General features: G+C 58.3%; 3 protein-coding genes across 5 annotated transcripts in view; all 3 read left to right on the top strand.

Annotated features, from left to right (window-relative positions):
* Positions 1-3,655, top strand: part of TCF25 (transcription factor 25) — a 42,933-nt gene extending 39,278 nt beyond the window's left edge. Inside the window, exons 14-18 of one of the 3 annotated variants that reach the window (XM_058528530.1) lie at positions 112-270; positions 398-488; positions 1,050-1,129; positions 2,953-3,025; positions 3,346-3,655. In XM_058528530.1, coding sequence (XP_058384513.1) covers positions 112-270; positions 398-488; positions 1,050-1,129; positions 2,953-3,025; positions 3,346-3,504 — 562 coding nt within the window. In that variant the 3' untranslated portion in view covers positions 3,505-3,655. Of the gene's footprint in view, positions 1-111; positions 271-397; positions 489-1,049; positions 1,176-2,952; positions 3,026-3,345 lie in introns of all 3 variants that reach the window. The other 2 variants (XM_058528531.1, XM_058528532.1) reach the window with 2 other exon arrangements.
* A 4,298-nt stretch (positions 3,656-7,953) lies between these two features.
* MC1R (melanocortin 1 receptor) lies at positions 7,954-9,442 on the top strand. The gene has a single exon (XM_058528577.1). It carries the CDS (start codon positions 8,457-8,459, stop codon positions 9,405-9,407), a length of 951 nt encoding a protein of 316 aa, XP_058384560.1. The 5' UTR covers positions 7,954-8,456; the 3' UTR covers positions 9,408-9,442.
* Positions 9,443-12,665: 3,223 nt separating this feature from the next.
* TUBB3 (tubulin beta 3 class III) lies at positions 12,666-21,839 on the top strand. The gene is made up of 4 exons (XM_058528573.1): positions 12,666-12,770; positions 18,924-19,032; positions 19,524-19,634; positions 20,442-21,839. Exons 1-4 carry the CDS (start codon positions 12,714-12,716, stop codon positions 21,515-21,517), a joined length of 1,353 nt encoding a protein of 450 aa, XP_058384556.1. The 5' UTR covers positions 12,666-12,713; the 3' UTR covers positions 21,518-21,839.
* Positions 21,840-23,524: the final 1,685 nt, after the last annotated feature.

A 23,524-nucleotide genomic window follows, 5' to 3' on the forward strand; every position in this document is an offset into this window, starting at 1 on the left:
CTCCTCTCGCTCAAGGCTGCTGGGGGCGCCCTGGACGACCCCATGGGTGCCAGTGGGGGCATGGAGGCCGGGACCCACGAGGGTCTGCTGACACGCTGCGCTTTCCCACAGCCAGCCTCCCGCCCTGAGACAGCTGGTGAGCCTGTACCTCGGGAGGTCACACTTCCTCTGGAAGGAGCCCGCCACCATGAGCTGGCTAGAGGAGAACGTCCGCGAGGTTCTGCAGGCAGTGGACGCTGGGGACCCTGCCGTGGAAGCGTGTGAGAGCAGGTGAGCCTGGGAGCCAGGGGCCTGTGAAGAGAACAAGGCCGTCTGCTCGGGATCGCCGTCCCCAACACGGGAGCAGGGCCAGGGCGGGCTCTATCTCCACGCTGTCCCTTGTTTTCCCCGGCCCTAGGCGGAAGGTGCTCTACCAGCGTGCACCCAGAAATATCCACCGCCACGTGGTCCTCTCTGAGATCAAGGAAGCTGTGGCGGCCCTGCCCCCGGTAAGGAAAGGGGATGAAAGTGGGAGCTTTGTGTGAGCTGGTCACATGCGCGGCCATCCTGCTAGCCACTCAGCGCCCTGGGGGGTTGGGGTCATGTGCAGAGGCTCTTCCCCTTGCAGCCTGGGTTCAGTACTTGGCATGTTGAGAGGCGGAGCCGTGCCCATGCTGTCTGTGGACTTACAGAGGCTCCGAGCGGTGACCAGCAGCTCAGGCCCCGCAGCACCGAAGGGGAGAGCCTGGCGTTCTGGCGAAGGTCACGGTGTGTGGGCGGCGATCCGTGGTTCTATCATGTCCCCACCACATGCCCACTCTATCTACGGGTGTCGTAACCCTCTGAGTGGGCAGAGTGAGTGTCCTGGTGGAAGAAAGGCTGTTCCACCCCCTCACCCAACATGTCTTAGTAGAGTGAACACAGCCTTGCAGCCAAGGACCATTTCTGTCAGACTTACCGACTCCAGAAAGGTCCAGTCCAGATGGGAATCAGCTCGAGACTGCTGGGAGGAGGGCAGAGGCTCACCAGCAGTGCTCTGTGGTATCTCCGTTCTGTGTCCCTTTCTGAAGGATGTGACCACACAGTCTGTGATGGGCTTTGACCCTCTGCCTCCTTTGGACACCATCTACTCCTACGTCAGACCAGAGAGGTACCTCTCCGCCCCCGCTGTGCTCCTTTGCTTATACGGCGCTGAGGTCAGTGCTCCGGGGCTCCCTGGGACTCAGACACAGGCCTCAGAGAGCAGTGTGATCTGGGGCTGTGTTCTTTCACTTATTTGTCTAAGGTAGGAGCATTTCTGTCAGGTTCTGTAGCAGGTGTTGGAGATGTAAGATACCACCTCTGCCCTTGTGGAGCGCAAAGTGCAGTGGGGAAAATAGACATTGATTATAGAATCTAGAAGTAAACGTAGAAAGGAAAACTGCAGTAAGAAACTGCTGGGAAAGAGTGGTGGATAAGACTCGGAGAAGAAGAGATGGTTACACTGAAACATGAAGGAAGAATGTGCCTTAACCACATAAAGAGGGTGGAAGGGTTGCTGGCATTCCAGCAGAAGAATCAGCATGTGCAAAGGCCCTGTGCAAGGCACAGAGCACAAGGTACAGTCAGAGAACTGAAGGAATGCCCATGTGGCTGGCCAAGAGAATAGGGCAGTGGGAGCACAGCAAAGCCTGAGTCTGCAGGCTGCCAGTGGAGGTGTGGATGGCTTTCATAGTTAGATCATGAAAAAGCTTCTTTTTTCCTTTGTTTCTGGTCTTTAATGCTGAGTAACTGCCTTACCTAGAACACATCACCACAAAGCCATAGATCTGGAAGAGTCCCAGACCCTTTCCCATTTAAGGGAGCACGTGCTTTCTAGACATCAGGAGAACACATTTTGTAGAATGAAGTTCTTTCCTCCCCATCCCCACCCCCCATTTTCAAGCATTTATTCATTCATTTTCATTGAAGTGTAGTTGACGTACAATATTACATTAGTTTCAGGTGTACGACATAGTGATTCAACATTTCTTTGCATTACGAAATGATCACCACAACAAGTCTAGTAACCGTCTATCACTGTGCAAATTTGTTACATTGTTGACTATATTCCCTGTGCTGTACATTACATCCCTGTGACTTATTTATTTTATAACTGGAGTTTGTACTTCTTAATCCCCTTTGCCTCTTCCACCCAGCCCCCACCCCCTCCCTCTGGTGACCACCAGTTTGTCCTTTGTATCTATGAGTTTGTTTCTGTTTTGTTCGTTTGTTTTTTAGATTCCACATATAAGTGAAATCTTACGGTGTTTGTCTTTTTCTGCATTTTTTTCTCACTAAGTTGTATTATAGAAGTTGGATTGCGTGTTCACAGGGAAGTAGTTCCCAGTTAAATTCTCCAATAGATTAAGAGGAAAATTATTAATTATTATTGTCAGTGGGTTCACAAAAAGCTGACATGCTAGACATTGTGGCGCTGAGGGCTGGTTGCAGGACTGCTGACTCTGAGCTTTGTCTGCTGTGCGCTCTGTAGGCCATCAGCTTCCAGGCCTCCTTGACTGTCTAGTGACGAGGAGGGGCTTCGCTTCACAGGCCCTAGAATCTTCTCTCTGTATAGGACCAGTTCATCTTCCCACCACTCCTAAGTGCTGAAGAACACTTGGAAACTACACCTTTTCTTAAAAGCAAGGCACCTGCCCAGTGGCAGATACGTAGCTTGGCTGTGGTGGGCCAGGACCTGAAAGGCCAGGCCCCCACTCTGTTAAGGCCTGAGCAGTCTCCTCAGTTGCCTTTGGGTGCCCACAGCCCACCCCAAGCTGATCAGAGTCTTGGCTGCCCACCTGTCTGTGGGAGCCCAGGGCCGCAGCTCAGCTCCTCCCCATCTCCCCAGCTGCTGCTTGGGGCTGCCTTCCTGGAACCCTGCCAAGATGGGGAGGGGACACAGAAGTATCGGTTCAGCTTCATTTTCTGACCTTTCTTGATTTTCTTTTCCAGGCTAAGTCCTGTCAGCCACGGAAACACGATCGCCCTCTTCTTTAGGTCGTTATTGCCAAATTACACCATGGAGGTATGTTGAGCATATCTTGGCTCTCCCTGTTGAATGGGTTCAGGCAAGTCCGTTTTGGCCCCAGAGCCTACTGGGGCCAGCACTGCAGCAGCCCAGGGGCACCCAGGGGCGTGCCTGCCCGAGCCTGTAGCTGCAACTTGAGCTAAAGCCCCTCGAGTCAGCACGGCTCCTTGATCCACTCTGGGCCTGGCCTTGTTAGACGCGTGTGTTTGGTTTTTAGGAGCTTCCTCTCCTTGACAGGGTCCTGGGTAAGGTGGGGTGGGAGCTCTGGGCCCGGGGGCCCAGGACAGCCCTTGCTCAGATGCATCTCGTTGCTGCAGGGGGAGAGGCCAGAGGATGGAGGGGCCGGGGTTCTGAACCATAACCAGGGCTTGAACAGGCTGATGCTGGCTGTGCGAGACATGATGGCCAACTTCCACTTCCACGACCTGGAGGCACCTCGCGAGGACAACCCCGAGGGAGATGGGGAGTGGGACTGAGTCGGCACAGATGCCCGCCCCAACGCTGTACAATTATGTTCCTGATTTCTGTTCTGGTCTGAATTGGCCAGTTCCCTGAAGTAGAAATACTGATGTGTTGTCCGCCTGCCTCTTCTGTTTCTCCCATAAACATGATGGGTTATGTTCTGTGCGACGTGAGCTCTCCTTTCCCGGGGCTGGGGTCTGTGCCCAGTGCAAGGCAGGCAGGTCCCAGATCTGCACAGCTCCCCGAGGTTTCCCAGACGAGAACGTGACCCACAATCACACACCGAGCCCAAGCCCTAGCCAAGTCCTCCCTCCAGCCACCCTTCCCTCCAGAATTTGGGGCACAGGGGTAGAGAAGGGGTCTCACAGGTCTCTAGTGCAACATCTCTGCTGAACGCCATGGGGTGTGCTTGCAGTCGGACCCTGGAACAGGCTGGCCCAGGGCTGGAGGGGCTGACACCGGGTCCTCACGCTGGGCACCAAAGACACAGAATCCGTCCAGTCTGACACAGTTGTTTCAGTGGAAAACTCCAGGGCAGTGCCGAGGCAGAGGGGAGGCCGGAGAGGTGGGCTTTGGAAAGGATGTCCTGGCAGTTCTGGGGGATGCACATGGCAGAGATTAGGGGGCATTTGATCCGGGGGTGAATGGAGCATGGGGGCAAGGCTCGTCGGCTGGGGTGGGTCCTGGCACACTTGGTTGACAGCTCAGAACCCCTCGGGGCTGCCTATGACTCAGGAGCCTGTTTGGTTCTGGAAAGATCCAGGATACCAAGGTTGTGAGCTGCCCGAGGTGTCCTGTCCAGCAGGCACCCTCCTGGCCCTGACCTCCACCCCGGGAGGCAGCAGACATGGGTTGGGAGGAGACGCTGTATATGTGCTTTGGGGTAGAATCTGGGCCCCAGGGCGGTCATCTGTCGATGTCTACCCGAGTCCTGGTCCATCGGCCTGTCTCCCAGAAGTCCCCAACGGCGTCCTGGTCATTGATGTGGAGTCACCTACTGGGGAGACCTGTGAAGTCATCCTTTCAGCAGATCTCAACTGAGGGGCTCCCGGTGTTTGGGAATCAACAGACCCTGTGTTTCAAACACCCATGGCAAGGGTGCCCCTGCAGACACGGTGAAGTCTGTCTGTCTTTCTCACCCACACCTCATTCCGTGCCACCACAGTAAATTGGTGGGAGGATCCACACCCAGCTCCAGGGGTCAAGTATGACTGAGATAATCCAAGCCTGTCTTGGGTCTACTGTCCCCCACTGGAGTGGCCTGTGATCAGCTTCAGCCAGGAAAACAGGAGTCTGCTGGAGGTCTTCTGGGAAAGGGTTTGTTCTCTGAAAACAATAGGTAAGCGAGGAGAGCGTGGCATCTTGCATCTTCCAGCCTTAAGTGCATCCAGGTAGGGATGTGATGTCTGGAGCTGCAGCAGCCATCCAACCAGGCAGGAGTCAATGAACTTTAAAATGAAGAGCCAGTGTCCTTGGGATAGTGCAGCAGAAAGAGGCTGGGCCCAGCCTGTGATGAAACTGCTCACCTCCGGCCCTGCTGTCCCAAAAGGTCATTAAATCGTCAGTGCTCAGCCATGCTGGTCATATCAGGTCATGTTTTTAGTGGAGATGAGGACAACCAGGTCCCTCCCAGCGGAACACTGGCTGTAAAGGCTTGGCTTGCCACTCAGTGTCCAGGCAAGGGTAAACCAGCTCCTCCAGGCCCGTGCTGCCCATGGGCAGGATGGCTAATGGGTTGTGCCCTTCCCCACGGAGTCAGGCCCCACCTCAGGGTCTTCAGCGCAGACACCACAAGGTGGGCACACAAACCACCCCCCTCCCCGAGTTCAAAGGAAGCTAGACGGCCCTTGCAAGACAGCGTGACCCAGCTTTGGGCTGGACCTTCCTGAGATCCCACTCGACGAGAGCCAGGAGGGGCAGGCTGCACCCCCGCATGGCTGCTCACGGGGCTGTGTGCCTTCTGGCTGGCTCTGGGAGACCTCTGTGAAGGAAGCAGGGGCTGGCCTGGGCCTTCTGGTCAGGCAGTCACCCCCACCTCCCTGGTGTGGCCATGGCTGGATGTAGGCACCCCCCCCCCGCCTGCTCTGCAGTGAGAGGCTTTTCACACCCCACCTCCCCCACAGAGCTTGCTCACGCGTTGAACGCTCATGTATTGTGGACCTACGGTGTGCCTGCACTGTTCTTAGTGCTGGGGACACGAGTGCACAAGACCAAGTGGGTTCCTGTCTCAGCCTCCCCACGTGTGGGTCCAGCACATGGTCTCGGTGGCATCTGCTCTGAGGGGACAATTGTGTCCACCGCCTGTCTCCTGGCTGTTCCTCACTTCAGTTTCTCCCAGGTGTACTGGAGATGGAGTTGACATAATTGGCCTATGGAATCTGTGATTTCATTTAGACCCTTTCCCCATAACCATAACTCCTCACAAAGTTGACTTTTTCCAGCTCAGCCATGTCTGCTGTCTCACTCCCATGGAGTCCCCAGCAGGCACCTCCAGATGAAGAGTCGTGAGGCCTCACCAGGAAGAGGGCTGCGGTCGCCTGCCAAAGGCTACCCGGTTCTCACGCCCTTTGAAGTCTCAGGCTGGGCAGGGGGGCTGGGGTCAGGCATGTCCGTCTCAAAGGCTTCATTTATGGAGCTAGGAATACTAACATCCCTGAAATGTGATGACACAGAAGCTGGGGGCAGGGCACTGCTCACCCAGCAGACTCTTGGTCGGTGCCCCAGAGGTGGAAGGTGGTCCCAGGCAGTGGACAGCTGCAGGGGGAGTCCAGACTCATGTGGCAGGGACGCTGGGGCTTCAGGGCAGCCACCTGGGCCTGCCACTGCTCTGCCCCATGATCATGGCCTGGGACCCTCTGCTTCCTGTGGGGCTCTCCACCAGGAGGAGCAAGTGAGGGGGCAAAGTCCACGGGGGGCAAAAAACTGGGAGGGAGTGTGTGCTCTGTGGGCCCATCCTGGGCCTGGTTCCTGGGGAGCTTGGGCAAGGCCATCCTTCCACCCTCCTCTAGGTGGGGAGTGGGGGGCTCGTGCACTGCCGGGAGCAGGCAGACGGGTCTACCAGTTTGGAAAGTGGTTTGGTTGAATCTGCCAAAGCTGAAGATATGCCTCTGACCACCCCCTCCCAATCCTAGTGTCACCCAGCGGACATGTCCACCACCAAAATACGGGACGAGAATGCCCAGCAGCACTGTTGGTAAGGGGAGACACAGCACCCGAACACCCAGTGTGTCCATCCGTTACCAGCTGCGGCACAGTCTGGGAAGGAGAGGGTTCGCACTACACGCAGCTGCAAGGACATCTCAGTGCTGAGCCCCCGTGTATGAAGTTCCAAAAGAGGCAAATTAACCTCGTGGGCTCCCTGGGGCAGGAAGAGGGGTTCTGGTGCCATTCATGTTTTATTCACTGATTGATCTGGGCGCTGCTTTCCAGGCTGTGTTTAGGTTGGGGCATCACCAACCTGCATACTTAGAATCTGTGCTCTCTCATGTACTGACGTACTTCAATAAAAAGCACAAACCAGGCAAAGGGAGGAAGAGCTTTGTAAGTTGTGCAGACACGAGGAATGACTCACGCAAGTGCGTGTAACGTGGGCGTGCGGGCACTGCCTGTCGGAGGCCATCTGGTAGTCAGGTGGATGTGGGCCAGATTTTAACAGGCAGATCACAGATACACACGATTTCCAGACACCGAGACCTCCTTCGGAACTCCCTCCCAGCTCCGCCTCCACCATGGGCTTGTGTCTGACTTTGAACAAGCCACTTGCCTTTCTTGCTGCCTCGTTTTCCCCACCTGTCAATGGGAAGAACAGTTCCTTCCCCCCACCTCCGCCTTCAAAGGAGGGTTTGTCCTCAGTCTCAAGTGAGAAAGTGCTGGGAGTGAGGCCAGCCCGGTGCCCGGGGACATTCCCCACGCTGCTTGGCTCGCACAGTGCCCCACGTGGCTGGAGACAGAGGTCTGCCCTTAAAGTGGCTCCTGGCTTGGCCAGTGGTGTCTTTGTGCAGAGGACATGGGGCCGTCAGGGAAGGACTGCAGCTCTGTCCCTGCCCCTCCCCCAGGAGGAGCGTGAGCGAGGTCTCCTTCAGCCGCTGTGCCAGGGTGCCCTCCAGCAGTGCTCAGCGAAGGGGGTGGGGGTCTTTGGGGGCAGGGTTGCCCTCAGTGAGCATCTAACATTGGGTGGGGGGTGAGGGCTGAGGGCTGAGGGCAGACAGTCAACAGCCAGTGACTGTTCCTGAGGCAGAGCAGCTTCAGGCAGGCTAGGGGATCAGGGGCAGCTTCAAGGAGGACGTTGTGTTTGCCACAGGCCTGGAGGAGGCTTAGAAGTCTGGGGGCAGGTCCAGAGGTGGCCCCACAGGCACAGACACCTGGAGTGGAGGCCTGGCTGGGAATGCTGGTTGGCTGAGCACAGGCGAAGCTGGGAGCACGAAGGGGAGAGTCCCGCTGTGCCCAGGAGTCTGGAGGCCCTGGGTACCATTTGCGCCACCTGGCGGCAGGCGGGGTGCCGTGGGCACTTTCTGACGATGCCTTCCCAGGCACACGCGCATCATGTGGCCGCCCTCAGGAGGAGGGACTCCACGGAAGACTTTAAAGATGCGGAGAAAGGCTCCATTCTTTCCAGGACCCCAGCCCACTCCGGGTCTGGGGAGGCAGGAGGCCCCACAGACCAGAAGGCAGCAAGAGCATACAGATGTGTGACCTGAGCGACAGCGCCTCCAGGGAAGAGGTGGTGAGGTGGGCTGAGGACCCAGAGGGAGATGCCAGAGCCCAGAGGGTTGGTGCCACAGAGCTTGGGGTCCTCACTGGGAAGTGACCAGACTGGTGGAGAGGCCGAGCTCTCTGGCTAGGCCATGCTTGGGCCAACCTATGTCCAGCCACGGAGAGGGTGAGCCTGAGGTTGGCCCTGGGGGTGGCACCATGAGCTGAGTAGGACGCCTGCAGAGTGAGGACCCTTCCTGCTCCCAGAGGGACTATGTCTGTGCAGGGCCCCCCGAGGAGGCTGCTGGGCTCCCTCAACTCCACCCCCGCAGCCACCCCCCTCCTCAGGCTGGCCACCAACCAGACGGGGCCCAGGTGCCTGGAGGTGTCCATTCCTGAGGGGCTCTTCCTCAGCCTGGGGCTGGTGAGCCTGGTGGAGAATGTGCTGGTGGTGGCCGCCATCGCCAAGAACCGCAACCTGCACTCTCCCATGTACTGCTTCATCTGCTGCCTGGCCGTGTCCGACCTGCTGGTGAGCATGAGCAACGTGCTGGAGACAGCTGTCCTGCTGCTGCTGGAGGCCGGCGCCCTGGCCACCCGGGCCTCGGTGGTGCAGCAGCTGGACAATGTCATTGACGCGCTCACCTGCGGCTCCATGGTGTCCAGCCTCTCCTTCCTGGGCGCCATCGCCGTGGACCGCTACATCTCCATCTTCTATGCGCTGCGGTACCACAGCATCGTGACGCTGCCCCGGGCGTGGCGTGTCATCACGGCCATCTGGGTGGCTAGTGTCCTCTCCAGCACCCTCTTCATCGCTTACCACAACCACACAGCCGTCCTGCTCTGTCTTGTCAGCTTCTTTGTGGCCATGCTGGCGCTCATGGCAGTGCTGTATGTGCACATGCTCACCCGGGCGTGCCAGCATGCCCAGGGAATCGCTCGGCTCCACAAGAGGCAGCACCCCCTGCACCAGGGCTTTGGCCTCAAGGGCGCTGCCACCCTCACCATCCTGCTGGGCATTTTCTTCCTCTGCTGGGGCCCCTTCTTCCTGCACCTCTCGCTCATCATCTTCTGCCCTCAACACCCCACCTGTGGCTGCGTCTTCAAGAACTTCAACCTCTTCCTCACCCTCATCATCTGCAATGCCATCGTTGACCCCCTCATCTATGCCTTCCGCAGCCAGGAGCTTCGAAAGACACTCCAAGAGGTGCTACTCTGCTCCTGATGAGGGGAAGGTAGCCTGCGGGCCAAGGCCAGAGGGCTGGGCAGAGGGGGGTGGTGACATCGTGGGGCTCGATTCCTGTGTGACCAGGGCAGTCACTTGCCAAAGAGGGTGGCCTAGACGATCTCTGAAGGTGTGGACGCGTGGAGCCTCTGGGGCAGAGGGAGGAATAGCATGAATCTCCAGGAGCAATTGTGGGGAATGGAGGAGGCTGGGGAGACGGTGGGGCCATGGGCACCAGGGGCAGATCCCGGGCTCCTGGACAGACACTTGGCCCACTCCTGGAGAGCTTCACCTCCACCCAGAGGCCAGGCAAGAACCCACCAGCACCCACCTTTGCTGCCAGCTCAGGGACTTATGCCCCTGCCCACCCACTGGGATGTGAAGTGTCTGTGTTGGCAGGGCAACAAGAGCCGATCAGAACTCTGGCTCCCGACGCAGGCCTCAGGAGACGGGACTGTGTGACCAGCAAGACCCCACCTCGAAAGGCTGCTTCAGGAAGAAGTGAGCTCCTGCCTGGGGCAGAGGGACAGTATTAGCCAGCACCACAGCAGGGGTGGGGGGCAGGTCGGGGGGTGCTCATCTCTTCTGACTCAGTGGTAACTGGAGAGGTAGGGCTCAGCCCATCTGTCTGTACCACACATGGCCAGCAGACAGCGCTGGCCAACGCCTGCTCAGGCTGAGGCAGAGGCCATCAGTCCAAATCATTGACCGGCAGCCAGGGTCTCTGGGCCCGGAAGCAGTCTGGTAATAAATGCTGTGCTTAGTGCAGCCTCATCTTGATCTGCCTCAGCTCCTTCCAGAAGTTGCTTGAAGCTTGAAGGTGGAGGAGCAGGGGCAGGGCAAGAGCAGGGATGGGAGTGATGAGGGGGGAGAAGTAAGACCCACAAACCAGCCAGAAAGCATGGCTGGCCTGTGTAGGTGAGGACCACCCAGGAGAGAGCCTGGAGACCTCAGTGGCACCTACTCTGACCATGAGTCTTTGCTTTCTCTCTGTGGTACAAACCCCAGCCCAGAGCAACTATGTGAGGAGCAGCAGCTGCCCTGCCCCAGTCACCTCCATGGTGGCAAGACTCAGGCACTGTCCAGGCTGCCCTAGCTGCAGCAGAAGCAGGACCACTGTGACCCCTGTGTGACCTTGGCCAGAGCATGCGCCTCCTCTGCGTCTGCTTTGAGGTGCCCTGAGGGGTCTACAGTGCAAGGGGTGCCGGGGGCTGGAGTCTGCTCTCCTCCAGCACTGCCCTCCTGGGAGGGGGTCAGTGCTCAGCCAGCCCTGGGAGGTATTTGAGGCAAGACCCCCCCCGAATGGGGTGAGGCTGTCCAGGGGCCGCAGGGGGTGTCCAGACCCAAGTCCTGGGGGAGTGGGTAGCTGGGGTGGACCATGCTGTCTGGGGGGGGGCCGGGAGCCCTGGGCTCTCGCTGGGGAGCCACCTGGTTTCTTCCACAGTCACTGAACACACAGTCGACCTCTTTCTTGGTACAGGCTCAGTGGAGGTGAAAGTGATTGTATCAGCCGACTCCAAGGCAGGTCTAGTAATGCCTGCAGCTTCCTGTAGTCCCCTAGCAGTCCCCCCCAGCTCTGCTCCAGCCAGTCCCCACTCCACGCACACTGGCAGCTCCAGCCCTGACTGCTGGCCTCCGGGCTGGGAGCCGGTTCCCGGCAGGGCCAGACTTTGCTGGGAGACAGGACGGTGAGTCAGCCTTGAGCCCGGCACCAGAGCCCTCTGGGGATGGAGGGGGCCTGGCCTGGTGCCATCCCACAGGGAGGCAGGGCGGGTGATGGGTCCTGGCCTACAAGATGCTGCAAAGCTTCTTTGCTCAGACAGGGAGGTGCAGCCAGATCCAGAGAAGAGCCGAATGCTCACCAAGGACCCCCTGAACGGGGACAGGGAGGGGCCCCAGGTGGCCAGAAGCCAACCACAGAAAGCCACATCATGGACACATTGTGGGGGAGGGGCATCTCTTGAGAACAAAAGACCCACTTCTAGACTTGCTGAACTGGGGAGCTTCGGGGGCAAAAGGGGCACATACACAGCCACACCACGCCACCACGCTCCTGAGCACACAGACTGGACACAGGCACGCCCACGGGCTTGTTCAGCCGACTGCTTGTGGAACGTCCATACACTGTGGCTGAGACACTTCCCGGAGGATTTTGTTGCTGAATTATCAGAAGGACCTCATTATAAGGTGGTTTCACTTTAACGTCTGACCCTAGGAGATTATTAAGCCAGTGGTGTATGTGTGTGTGGCACTATGTCCGTACTGCATGTCCATCTCACTCACTCCCTTCTCTCTTTCCCAGTTTTTCACCCTAGAACCCCCACCTTAGGCACATGCCATCTCCCTACATAGCCCCACACACACAGACACTGCATTGCATTGGCCTCACCTGGACCAAGAGTCCAGGAGTACCGGTGACATCAGGGAGTGAGTCAGATAGAAACCACCGGTCACCATCCCCCACCAGTCAATCCCCGGCCTCGTTGTGTCCTTATGACAATTCCTGATACAATATGCATTGAGCAGTGGCTGCCAGCATCCCCACATGCAAGGTCCATGTGGAGTCTTACCGCAGCCCCCTAGGGGAGGAGGGGCAGGTGGCATCCCCCTGCAGAGGACAGTGAAACCAGAGCTGCCACAGTAATGCCCGCTGCTCTCCTATGCCCACAGCCCTTCTGACTCAGATGTTTCTGAGCCCTGCCTCATGCTTGCTTTCTTCTGGGGGCTCACTGGCTGCTGCACCCTTCTCCTGCCTCCCCCACCCCTAAGGGAGCCAGCAGAGCTCAGAGTACCTTATCTGTCCCTTCATGCCACAGACAGGGAGCTGGGAGGCGTCCATCTTGGCCTTTCGGGTTGGTAGATGGGGTTGGTCCCTAAACCGGTGTGGGGAAGAAAGACCCTCCTTGAAAAGCCTTGGGGTGGGGCTGCAGCTGGTGTGGGACCCGAGAGGGCAGGCGGGGCGCGGTCGGAGGGCCAAGGGGACTACTATTGTCCTCCCTGGAGTCCGCCAGCCCCTCCTTTCGGGTGCGCGGGGACCCCGGACTCCGCCCGCGGGGCCCTCAGACCCCGGTGGCGGCGGGAGGAAGCCCCGCATCGCGCGGCCGGGCGGCGATGCGCGGTGCTGATGCTGCAGGGCCGGTGGCGCATTCTGCGGCGGCGACTAGCGATTGGCCGCGCGCGGTGACGCCAGGCCGGCGGCGGGCGGGGCCCCGCCTATAAGAGCGGGCGGCGGGGGCTGCCGACCCTCCGCAGCGAGCCCCGGCCAGTCCGCGCGAGTCCCGCAGCCGCCCGCCACCCGCACCGAGCATGAGGGAGATCGTGCACATCCAGGCCGGCCAGTGCGGCAACCAGATCGGGGCCAAGGTGAGGCCGCGCGCCGCCCCCAAGCGCCGGGCCCCGCGCCCCGCACCCCGCGTCCCCACCCCGAGCCGACCCCGGAGGGAGGGAAGCAGGGAGGCGCCGTGCGCCCTGAGCCGCACTCGCCGCTGAGAAGCCGAGAACAAAGGAACGAGCCGGCCCCGCGCCGGGCGGCCGGGACGCCGGGGTCCCCTCCCTGCCCCTCCCGCCCCGCCTTTCCTCTGCCCTGCCGGTGTTCCCTCGGGCCTGCGGAGCGCAGCGCAGGTCAGGGCTTAGCTCCCTCCGCAGCTGCGCCCTCCTCCACCGGACGAAGCAGGTGCAGCTGGGGGCGCTGTCTGGGTGTGGCCGTCTTTTCTGGGGTCGCAACTCAGCCCTGAGCGAGATGGGAGGGTTGGGCTGGTTTGGGTGGGGCTCCTCCGTCAAAGCCATAATGATTCCCTCTGCCCCCCCGCCCCCAACCCCGGAAAAGGACGCCCTCCAATGCCGCAGAGCCATCCCCATGCCCCCAACCTCGTTCTAGCAACCCTCGGCTTCCTGGCCCCACCCTGTTCCTTTGTTGGGGGAGGAGTTGGGTCCGGACTCAGGGTGACCTTGGTCCAGGACTGGAACCTCCCTTAGCACAGCCCCGCCTGGGCAAACCCCCCGCGGGGTTGGACCGTGCCCACCTCGGAACGGCAGAGTCTGGGGGTTGGGCGTGGCAACAAAGCCGGGCTCCGGGGATGGTTCGCTGCACCGCCGCGCGGCCTCTCCCCTCCATTGTTAGCCCAACTCACAGATGTTGGGACTGAGGCAGGAAGGGGAGGTGGCGTAATCCCCATCCGAACCCAGGAGGCGAGTGTCACGTCCTCAAGTCCGGGTGGCTGTCCTTTGCCCAAGGTCACAAATAAGTGCGAATCCCAGCCGCGCTGCCCTCCGGCGCTCAGTCTCTGCGGTCGCCCAGCGCGGGGCTCAGGCTAGGTGGGGTCTGCTGCCCAGAACAATGCAGGGAGGGGTGGCTTTGTCAGGACCAAGGCCAGGGACCCAGCGCGGGTTGATGTCGGGCTGGTTCCCGGAAGGAGGCGGTGGGAGGAGACGGGTCCTGGAGGGGAAGGGGCCGAGGAAAGGCTTCCTCTGGAGGCTGTTGCCGTGGAAACCAGGCAAGAACAAAAAGCTAATTACAACGGGACTGGGGCAGCCAAGTGGCTGACATGTAAATTGCATCTTCGCTGTAGGGTGGATGCGCCTCGGATGGGGGGAGGCGGTAGCGGGGAGACTCCCTAATCACCGGAGGAGACAGCTGTGCCCGCCCGACGTCGGGGGCTGGGGGAGGGGGAGGCCTGGGGGACGATGGTCTCAAATTAAATCAGGGCTCGTGGGGCAGTCGCTGACAGCTGCCCTGGCCAGGTGGGAGGGGCCCAGGGCTCATTAATGTGGTCACAGGGGCCAGGCCTGCCCTGAACATCTGCTCCTTGGAGGGTCAGGGATCACTGTGCGGAGGGGCACACCCCTGAGTCCCTCCTGGGTCTGGGGGAGTGATGATCCGATTGTGCCCCCTCCTATGGCTGGGCCTAGCACACACCAGGCAAAGGCGGCTCCACACCCGGCTCGGTGGGCGGCGACAGGGCGGAGGCAGCGGCCTGAGTGCTGGACAGTGTCCTCCGCAGAGATTTTTTTCCTGCTTCTCAGCGCTCTGGCCCTTGGGTTTGCTCATTAGTTATTATTCCTTTTGAGTTGATTTTCTTAATTTACGTTTGTTTTTAAAATTAATATCTGATCCTTTTTAACAATTCAAACAAAAGAGAGGTGGATTGCGGGGGGGGGGGGGGGGGGAATCGTTTCTTCCTTTCCCACAGCTGCCCTCTGCGATGACCAATGGAAGGGTTGGGCAGTTTCCTTAGGGCCTCCCTGCCCTGGAAAGTCTCCAGCGACCTAACTGGAAGAAAGTGCTCAAGGCCCCGGGGCCAGGCCCGGTGTGGGGTGTGGGGTGTGGGGGATCTGGCTGCCCAGGAGCTCGGCATCGGCCCTGTGGATGGGCAGTTCCTTGGCCATCTTCGTTCCCCGCTCCCATTCTGGTTGTGGGCTCCCTGGTGGGAGGAGAGCAAACTTCTCCTCCTCATCGCAGCACAGCTGACTGGGATGGGCAGGGGGTGCTCTCCTGCCTACGGGTCCTGGCGTGGTGCCTGGCTCAGCATGAGCAGCGGCTGCCGCCCTGGGGAGGGGCCTGGCTGGGGGGAAGGAGGGAGGTCAGGGCTCTCCTGAGAGGTAGCATGACGGCATTAACGACTCATGACAACGACCACTCCGTATGGGCTCTGTGCCAGGTGCACCCCGCAGGGATGCAGTGAGACGGGTATCACTCTTCCCCCAAGGATGAGAAAACTCAACAGCTCCTGGAAATTGAGGCCCCTGCCTGGGAGGGACAGGGAAGGAGTTTATGGATACATCGGGTTGGACCGGGGACTTCCGGGGCCCATCTCCAACAATGGGGCGGATGAGTCCAGGGACTCCATCCTCCTCCCCTAGGGGGCAGGGCCGTCCTGGAGCCTTTGTCTGCGCCCCCTTCGCTCGGCCGCTGGGCGGGGCCTCGAGGGGCGGGGCGCTGGCCCCACAGCCAATGGGAGGGAGGTTTCCTGGTTTCCTAGCACCGCCCCTCCCCCCCCCCAGCGCCTCCTAAATGGGTCAGGTGGGCGTCGTGCCAAGCGGGGAAGGCCTGGGGTCCTAGAGGGGCCTAACGCCCCTGGGTCGGAGAGCCCTCCTTCCGGGGCCTCCGCACCCCACTTGCCTTGGGTACCTGTGCCTGCCCGCTGCCCGCCCGCCGCTTCCCTGGCCCTGAGCGCGGCCCGGCAAAGGGTCAGTACCACGGACAGCACCGTGGGCGCAGGGCCTGACCTGCCCCCACAAACGCTAGATGAAACCGTGGACTCCGAGATGGGAGACGCGGCCTGAACTCTGGGGCCCCCCATCTGGCAGGGTCCTCATCTGTAGTGACGATCATAATTATTTATTTAATTTGCAAAAGTGTATTTTATTATTTATTAAATGTTACATAGTGTATTTTACTAATAACATTTATTACTTTAAACTGCAATTTTTATTAGTTTTAACTACAAAAGCAATTATTAATATATTCTCTTTCTAAAAAATTGGAACATTGCCGATAAGACTAAAGTGCCCATTTAACCACCTCACCACTTAGGGCCCCACCCCCCCCAGGGCCCCACCCCCCCCACCCCCCAGCCAGAGAGCTTTGTTTTCCATTCTTTCAGCTGCTTTCTATGCACGTATGTGGGCGCCCTGTGCCTTCCCCTCCAGGAGATGTCTTGAAGATCTGCTCAGATCAGTGGTGATCTTTTACTGCGCCACAGTATTCCAAAGTATATTGATTTTTGAAAGTTATCTTTTGGGGCCAGCCCGGTGGCCTAGTGGTTAAGTTCATGTGCTCTGCTTCGGTGGCCCAGGGTTCATGGGCCTGGGTCCCTGGTGCAGACCTACACCTCTCATTAACCATGCTGTGGCAGTGACCCACATACAAACTAGAGGAAGACTGGCACAGATGTTAGCTCAGGGCCAATCTTCCTCAACAACAACAAAAAGTTATCTTTTACTTTTATTTGTTATCCATGCATATGGCTTTACAAATTTAACATTTAAGGCCTTTTAACTAATTGGCTGATGCTTTTATGTGTCAGGCCTCGTGCTAACCACTTGATGTGGGTACCTTTATCGCGTCCACTTTACAGATGAGAACACTGAGATTGGAGAGGTGGAGTCACTGGTGCACACTGGCTAGGATCTGCACCCACTCTGGTCTGTCACCTCCTGGAAGACCACACTTTCCATAGATGCATTCCAAAGAACTTTCCATAGATGTGTTGATGGCACTGTGACTGACTCAGTCTCTCCTGGCCCCACACTTGCTGTCTCAAGCTCATTCCTCCTCTACGGGGCTGTGGGTGTTTCTGAAGCCAGAGATTTGGGGTGTCCTAGGCTGTGGGGACCAAGACAGCGTCAGGGTGGAGGAAGCAGAGGGAGCCCCAAATGCCTCAGTGACATTCCTGTGTGTTTATTTTTTCTAATTACAAAATAAACAAACATTAATGCAAAAAGAAGAAAAAAACCTAGCAAAGACAAAGATACACAAGAGAGGGAAGCAGTCCAGCCTGCACCCTCCCTGAGAGATGACCTCTGATAACAGTCTCTCTGGATGAACTGCCGACACTCTTCTGTGTATTTTATAATAATGACACTGTCCATACTTTTCATCTTTCAAAAAATATTTTTAACTAATTTTTTGTGAGAAGTTAAAATGTGTATGTGGGGCCGGCCCCGTGGCTTAGCGGTTAAGTGCGCGTGCTCCACTGCTGGCGGCCTGGGTTCGGATCCCGGGCGCGCACCAACACACCGCTTCTCTGGCCATGCTGAGGCCGTGTCCCACATACAGCAACTAGAAGGATGTGCAACTATGACATACAATTATCTACTGGGGCTTTGGGCAAGAAAAAAAGGAGGAGGACTGGCAATAGATGTTAGCTCAGAGCCGGTCTTCCTCAGCAAAAAAAGAGGAGGATTAGCACGGATGTTAGCTCAGGGCTGATCTTCCTCACACACACACAAAAATAATAAAATAAAACAAAATAAAATAAAATGTGTATGTGACAAAGAATTCCAAAAGAACCAAAGGTATACAGTGAAAAGAAGTCTCTCCCTCAACCCTGGACCACATTCCCAGGCACAGATGCCTGGGGCAGAGTTTAGTGTCAGAGACGTCTGTATATAGAAAAGCATGTGCAAACTCTCTTCTAAATGCTTTTCTCACTGAGCAGTCTATTTGCCAGCACAGGACTCACATGTAGAGGCCCATTATTTCTCGAGGCCTCCATACCCATTCATCTTCTTTTTTTTTTTTTTTGTGAGGAAGATCAGCCCTGAGCTAACATCCATGCTAATCCTCCTCTTTTTGCTGAGGAAGACCGGCTCTGAGCTAACATCTATTGCCAATCCTCTTTCTTTTTCTCTCCAAAGCCCCAGTAGATAGTTGTATGTCATAGTTGCACGTCCTTCCAGTTGTGGTATGTGGGACGCGGCCTCAGCATGGCCGGAGAAGTGGTGCGTCGGTGCACGCCCGGGATCCAAACCCGGGCCGCCAGTAGCGGAGCACGCGCACTTAACTGCTAAGCCACGGGGCCGGCCCCCCATTCATCTTCTGAAAGTCACCCCAACTTTGAGGAGCAAAGAGGAGGGGCCCTGGGAAGTCACACAGTGCGTGATCAATGATCTCCTGCCTATGTGGACCAACTGTGCCCCACAACAGTCTGGAAGTGCCCCTGAGGCGAGGGCAGGCTCTGCGCAGCTTTCCTGTCACCCAGGGTATATGCTAATAATTCCACACCACACTCAGCATCCTTCACACCCATTCACACGTTTTGCACAGATTAACTTGTTTTATCCCCACAATGACCTGTTGTCATCAGGCCCATTGAGCAGACGCGGCACAAAGAATCTTTGGGACCTGCCCAAGGTCACATAGCTAGGAAGGGGTGGTCCGGCTCCTGAGTCCAGGCCCTGTTCTGGCTGTCCTGCCCAGTGGCAGTCATGGGGGCAAGTTTGAGAAGTGCTGGGGGCTACTGGCCACGGAGGAGCAGGGCAGGGGGCAGTAGACAGTGGGAGTATGAGCCTGGGCGTCTGCGTGGACAGGCTAGGTGACCCTGAGGTTCCGATTGGCTGAGGCTGATGGTGTGCCGGATGCTGCTGGACCCTGTCACTGGACATCCTCTGTCTCTGTCACTGTGGGCAGCTCTTTAACTTGTCTGTGCCTCAGTTTCCTCGTCTAAAAAGAGGGAATAATCAAAACCACCCCCAGAGGGTGTTTATTACTAATCCCCTCAGGGAGGAGTGGACTGTCCAAGGCCCCCGGTCAGCAAGGACAGAGCTGGGTCTGGGGCCTGGGTCTGTGCCAGTTGAGCCCTGAACCACCCTGAGGGCTCCGTGGATGTGCGTATTTATTATGACAATTTTCTGACAGATGACAGAGCTTGGAGCTTTTTTCCAAAGTCACTCAAAGAGGCTGGTGCAGGCTTTGGGCCCAAGCCCCTAATTTTACACCCAGGGCTATGAGGCCACGGGAGGGAAATGGTCTGGTGGGGGTCATGGCCACCTGCTGACCCCTCTTTCCCCCTGCAGTTCTGGGAGGTCATCAGCGATGAGCACGGCATAGACCCCAGTGGCAACTATGTGGGGGACTCGGACCTGCAGCTGGAGCGCATCAGCGTCTACTACAACGAGGCCTCTTGTGAGCCCCACCCGCCCTGCTCCACCTGGGGGGGCGGGCAGAGGTGCTGGGGCCCAGGCTGCAGGTGTCACCTGAGACTCAGAATAAAGACAGGAATCCCAGTGAGATTCAGATGGCCACGAGACACATGCACAGTCCAGGGGAATGGACAGGGCTGGGCAGGGTCCTGGAGGCCCCTCAGGAGGCCCATGGGAGGGTCCAGAGTGGGGTTACCTGGGAGGTTCGGGCAGGGGCTATTTAGCAACTGGTGTAAAATGATGTCCATAGCAAACTGGCAAAATATTAACCTGCCCACATGGACATGGGATTTGACCTTGGCTGTCCATGGTGTCCACCATGGTCCCCATTTCACTCATGGTTCCAGCCTTTCTGACCCCAGGGTCCAAGCTCTTAGAGTGAGAGCACACGGCTGGCAGTATGGGACAGGATTTGGAGGGCAAGAGGAGCCCCTGAGCCTCTGTGACCCACATAACCCACCCCTCTGCCCTCAGCTCACAAGTATGTGCCTCGGGCCATCCTGGTGGACCTGGAGCCCGGAACCATGGACAGCGTCCGGTCTGGGGCCTTTGGGCACCTCTTCAGGCCTGACAACTTCATTTTTGGTGAGTTTCCCTTGTCCTACACATGGATGGTGGACCCCACCACAAGCAAACCCAGGTCAACGGATACAAAAGGGCACAGTCACCCCTCCCTGTGATCTCGCAGGGCGGGGCTGGTCTCCCCTGCTTGCAGTTGGCAGTGGAGGCCCAGAGAAAGGGCTCTGTACAAGGAACAGAAACCACTCGTGTATTTCAAGCAGAACAATGTGTAAAACAGAGAATTAAGCTTACAGGATCATTAGAGAGCTGGTGGGACAGAAGTCGGGGCCTCCAATGGACGAGACACAGCACAGACACACCTAATCAAGAGGTCCAGTGGTCCTTGTGCCTGTGACTCTGGTGGCAGGGCCCTGGGTGCTTGCACAGCAACAGGAAGAGGGTCTCACCCAAGTTCTGCCTTCCAGAGCTCAGCACCCAACTGACGGGCACCAACCCACATCCAGACCACAAGCTGCAAGGGATTCTGGGGGTTGTAGTTTCCACTTCCAGCACAACCGGCCAGAGGGTGGGTGGGCACGAGGGGAGGGCCAACAGACTCCCCCAGGACCCCCTTGGGAGGCAGAGAAGGAGCTGTAACTCCAGGTTCTCAATTCCTGTTCAGAGCCCTTAACACTGAGTGCTGGGCAGCGGGGTCCCCAACACGCAGCGTGGCTGGTGTGGAGAGCCGTGGAGGGAGTGAGCTGTGGGCATGCCCATTTCATAGAGGAGAAACAGGCACAGGGCTTCCACAGTTGCCCTCTGGGATGGGATGTTCAGGTGGGCGCTGGAGGTCTGACCTCATCTCTGTCCCCATCCTCTCCCCCTACACAGGTCAGAGTGGGGCCGGCAACAACTGGGCCAAGGGCCACTACACGGAGGGCGCCGAGCTGGTGGACTCGGTCCTGGACGTGGTGCGGAAGGAGTGTGAGAATTGCGACTGTCTGCAGGGCTTCCAGCTGACCCACTCACTGGGCGGGGGCACGGGATCCGGGATGGGCACACTGCTCATCAGCAAGGTGCGTGAGGAGTACCCCGACCGCATCATGAACACCTTCAGCGTGGTACCCTCACCCAAGGTGTCGGACACAGTGGTCGAGCCCTACAACGCCACGCTGTCCATCCACCAGCTGGTGGAGAACACGGACGAGACCTACTGCATTGACAACGAGGCCCTCTACGACATCTGCTTCCGCACCCTCAAGCTGGCCACGCCCACCTACGGGGACCTCAACCACCTGGTGTCGGCCACCATGAGCGGGGTCACCACTTCCCTCCGCTTCCCTGGCCAGCTCAATGCTGACCTCCGCAAGCTGGCCGTGAACATGGTACCCTTCCCCCGCCTGCACTTCTTCATGCCCGGCTTCGCCCCACTCACCGCCCGGGGCAGCCAGCAGTACCGGGCCCTGACGGTGCCCGAGCTCACCCAACAGATGTTTGATGCCAAGAACATGATGGCTGCCTGCGACCCCCGCCACGGCCGCTACCTGACCGTGGCCACTGTCTTCCGTGGGCGCATGTCCATGAAGGAGGTGGACGAGCAGATGCTGGCCATCCAGAGCAAGAACAGCAGCTACTTCGTGGAGTGGATCCCCAACAATGTGAAGGTGGCCGTGTGCGACATCCCACCCCGCGGGCTCAAGATGTCCTCCACCTTCATCGGCAACAGCACGGCCATCCAGGAGCTGTTCAAGCGCATCTCGGAGCAGTTCACGGCCATGTTCCGGCGCAAGGCCTTCCTGCACTGGTACACGGGCGAGGGCATGGACGAGATGGAGTTCACCGAGGCCGAGAGCAACATGAACGACCTGGTGTCCGAGTACCAGCAGTACCAGGACGCCACGGCCGAGGAGGAGGGCGAGATGTATGAAGACGATGAGGAGGAATCCGAGGCCCAGGGCCCCAAGTGAAGCAGCTGGAGGGGTGTGGCCAGGGCCAAGAGGTCTGTCCCCCAGAGCCATGGAGCCACTGACACCGCCCCCTGCCTTGCCCCCACCAGCTCCAGTCACATCACCCTGGGCTCCCGAGTGTTGTCCTCTGGTGTTCACGGCATCCCCACCCCACGGGAGTCCACCTGGCTCTGTCGTCCCATCATCTCTGTTTTTGTGTCTCTCATTTGTCTCTCTGCTTTATTGTCAACTCCAGGCCTGATGTTTTACGGTTTGTTTTGTTTTTTTACTATTTGTGTTTATATTTTGTGGGGATACTTAATAAATTTATTGCTGTCAGATACCTTTGCTTGGTGCTGGAGATTTCCTTATATTCTGAAAAGCTGGGTCCAGAGAGGTGAGGAAGGGCAGACAGGGAGGCCCAAGTGGGGGCAGGGCAAAGGGTCGTTGTCTCCCAGGCTGGTGGCCGAGACAGGCTCCTGGAGGTGGGGTGAGGAGCTCCCGGAGGTGGGGTGAGGGGCTCCTGGAGGTGGAGCCTGGAGAAGAAATGGGTCACACGCAGATGAAGCCTTGTCCCAGAACCCCAGGCGAGCTCTCGCCTGACTTGGGAATAATCCCTCGTCCCCTACTGGGTGACCGGCTCCAGAGCTTTTCTCTGTCTGATCTGTGTGCTGGATGTTCGAGGCAGGCAGCCTGAGACCCAAATGGGAAGTAGGAAGGGGGTAACTTGAGTGCTCCCTGGAAAAATGAAGTGTGTTGGAGGCTTGCAGCTTGGGCCTGGGGAAGGGGCTGGTCAGTGTCAGAGAGTAGTGACCACAGCACCCAGGCACAGTCCATACGGGGAGCCATGTGCTGGCCCCATGCGCCCCCTGGTGGCTACTTCCTGTGGCCACAGAGTGCCTGGTGTCCAGCTGCATTAGCACCCTTCTCCTACAGGGAAAGAAGTGGAAGCCCAGAGAGGCGCTGCCTGCCCAGGGGTCCACGGTGAGTGTGCGCAGAGCCTGACTGGGCCCAGACCCCCGTCCACTCAGCCTCCCCATGCCCTGCTCCTCAAAGCCAGGGGTCTCCTCAAGTCTCGCTCCCCCAGGGACATAAAAGTGTCTTTATTGCAGGCAGCACCCTTCTATGTGGATACTGTGTAGATGGGAGACCAAGGGGACTGCTGGCCCCTCTCTGGGCTAGGGAACCTAAGCACCGAAAGAGCCCCAACCCGGGCTCAGCCCTGATGCAGGCCGGCTCTGAGCAGCAGGGAAGCGCCTTCTATGAGCAGATGCTCCTGGGGGCCTGCTCTGTGCCAGGCCGACTCTAAACATTTCACAGCTGCTCACCACCTTGTGAGTGCCTGCTCCACCCCACATACCAGGCGGCCAAGCTACAGGTGTGACTGTCCAGGCCACATGGCAAGTGGGCATTTGAGCCCCGCCTTGGGCCCCGGCCGCTGGGTCCTCACCACTGTGTGGTGAAGGAGGCTGGACGGCAGAGTCTCCTGCCCCACATCCACTGGGGCTTCACAGGGCTGCCGGCCTCCACACAGTTGGGGGTCAGGGGGTGTCCACAGCTCACGTTCTCAAAGGGTTTCTTGACCCAAAAGAGTTGAGACCCCTGCCTAGTGTTGATAAAGGTCCTCCCGGCTCCTGACATCCACAGAAGCCCATGCTGGGCCCCAGGTCCACTGTCTTCCCAGGCCGTCTCCTGGGGGCTCAACGCATAGACCTCATTTAACCTCCACAATGATGCTACAAGGTGCATCATTATTATCCATGTCTCACAGGCAAAGAAACGGAGAAGTGAGGGTATTTGCCAGCTGGCAAGTGGCAGAGCCAGGTGTCCGGCCCAAGGCTGTGTTCCTCTCCACTTTGCTTAAAATGGCCAAAAATCACACTTTCCTCCTCAGCACCTGCACCCATGAGAACTACATCTTCGTCACTTCGCTCAGAGGAGTCTGGCCTCCTTGGGCCACCCTACCTTTGTGGAGCTGGTGTCATTCCTTCTCCCCCCAGACCCACAACCCAAGTCCAGCACTAATGT

Source organism: Diceros bicornis, chromosome 32 (genome assembly GCF_020826845.1).
Source record: "Diceros bicornis minor isolate mBicDic1 chromosome 32, mDicBic1.mat.cur, whole genome shotgun sequence".
Taxonomy (NCBI): Eukaryota; Metazoa; Chordata; class Mammalia; order Perissodactyla; family Rhinocerotidae; genus Diceros; species Diceros bicornis.

Coding starts and splice junctions, on each gene's coding strand:
- MC1R (XM_058528577.1), top strand. CDS start 8,457: ATGTCTGTGCAGGGCCCCCCGAGGAGGCTGCTGGGCTCCCTCAACTCC.
- TUBB3 (XM_058528573.1), top strand. CDS start 12,714: ATGAGGGAGATCGTGCACATCCAGGCCGGCCAGTGCGGCAACCAGATC. Junction 19,033..19,523: donor CTACTACAACGAGGCCTCTT/GTGAGCCCCACC, acceptor CTCTGCCCTCAG/CTCACAAGTATGTGCCTCGG. Junction 19,635..20,441: donor GCCTGACAACTTCATTTTTG/GTGAGTTTCCCT, acceptor CCCCCTACACAG/GTCAGAGTGGGGCCGGCAAC.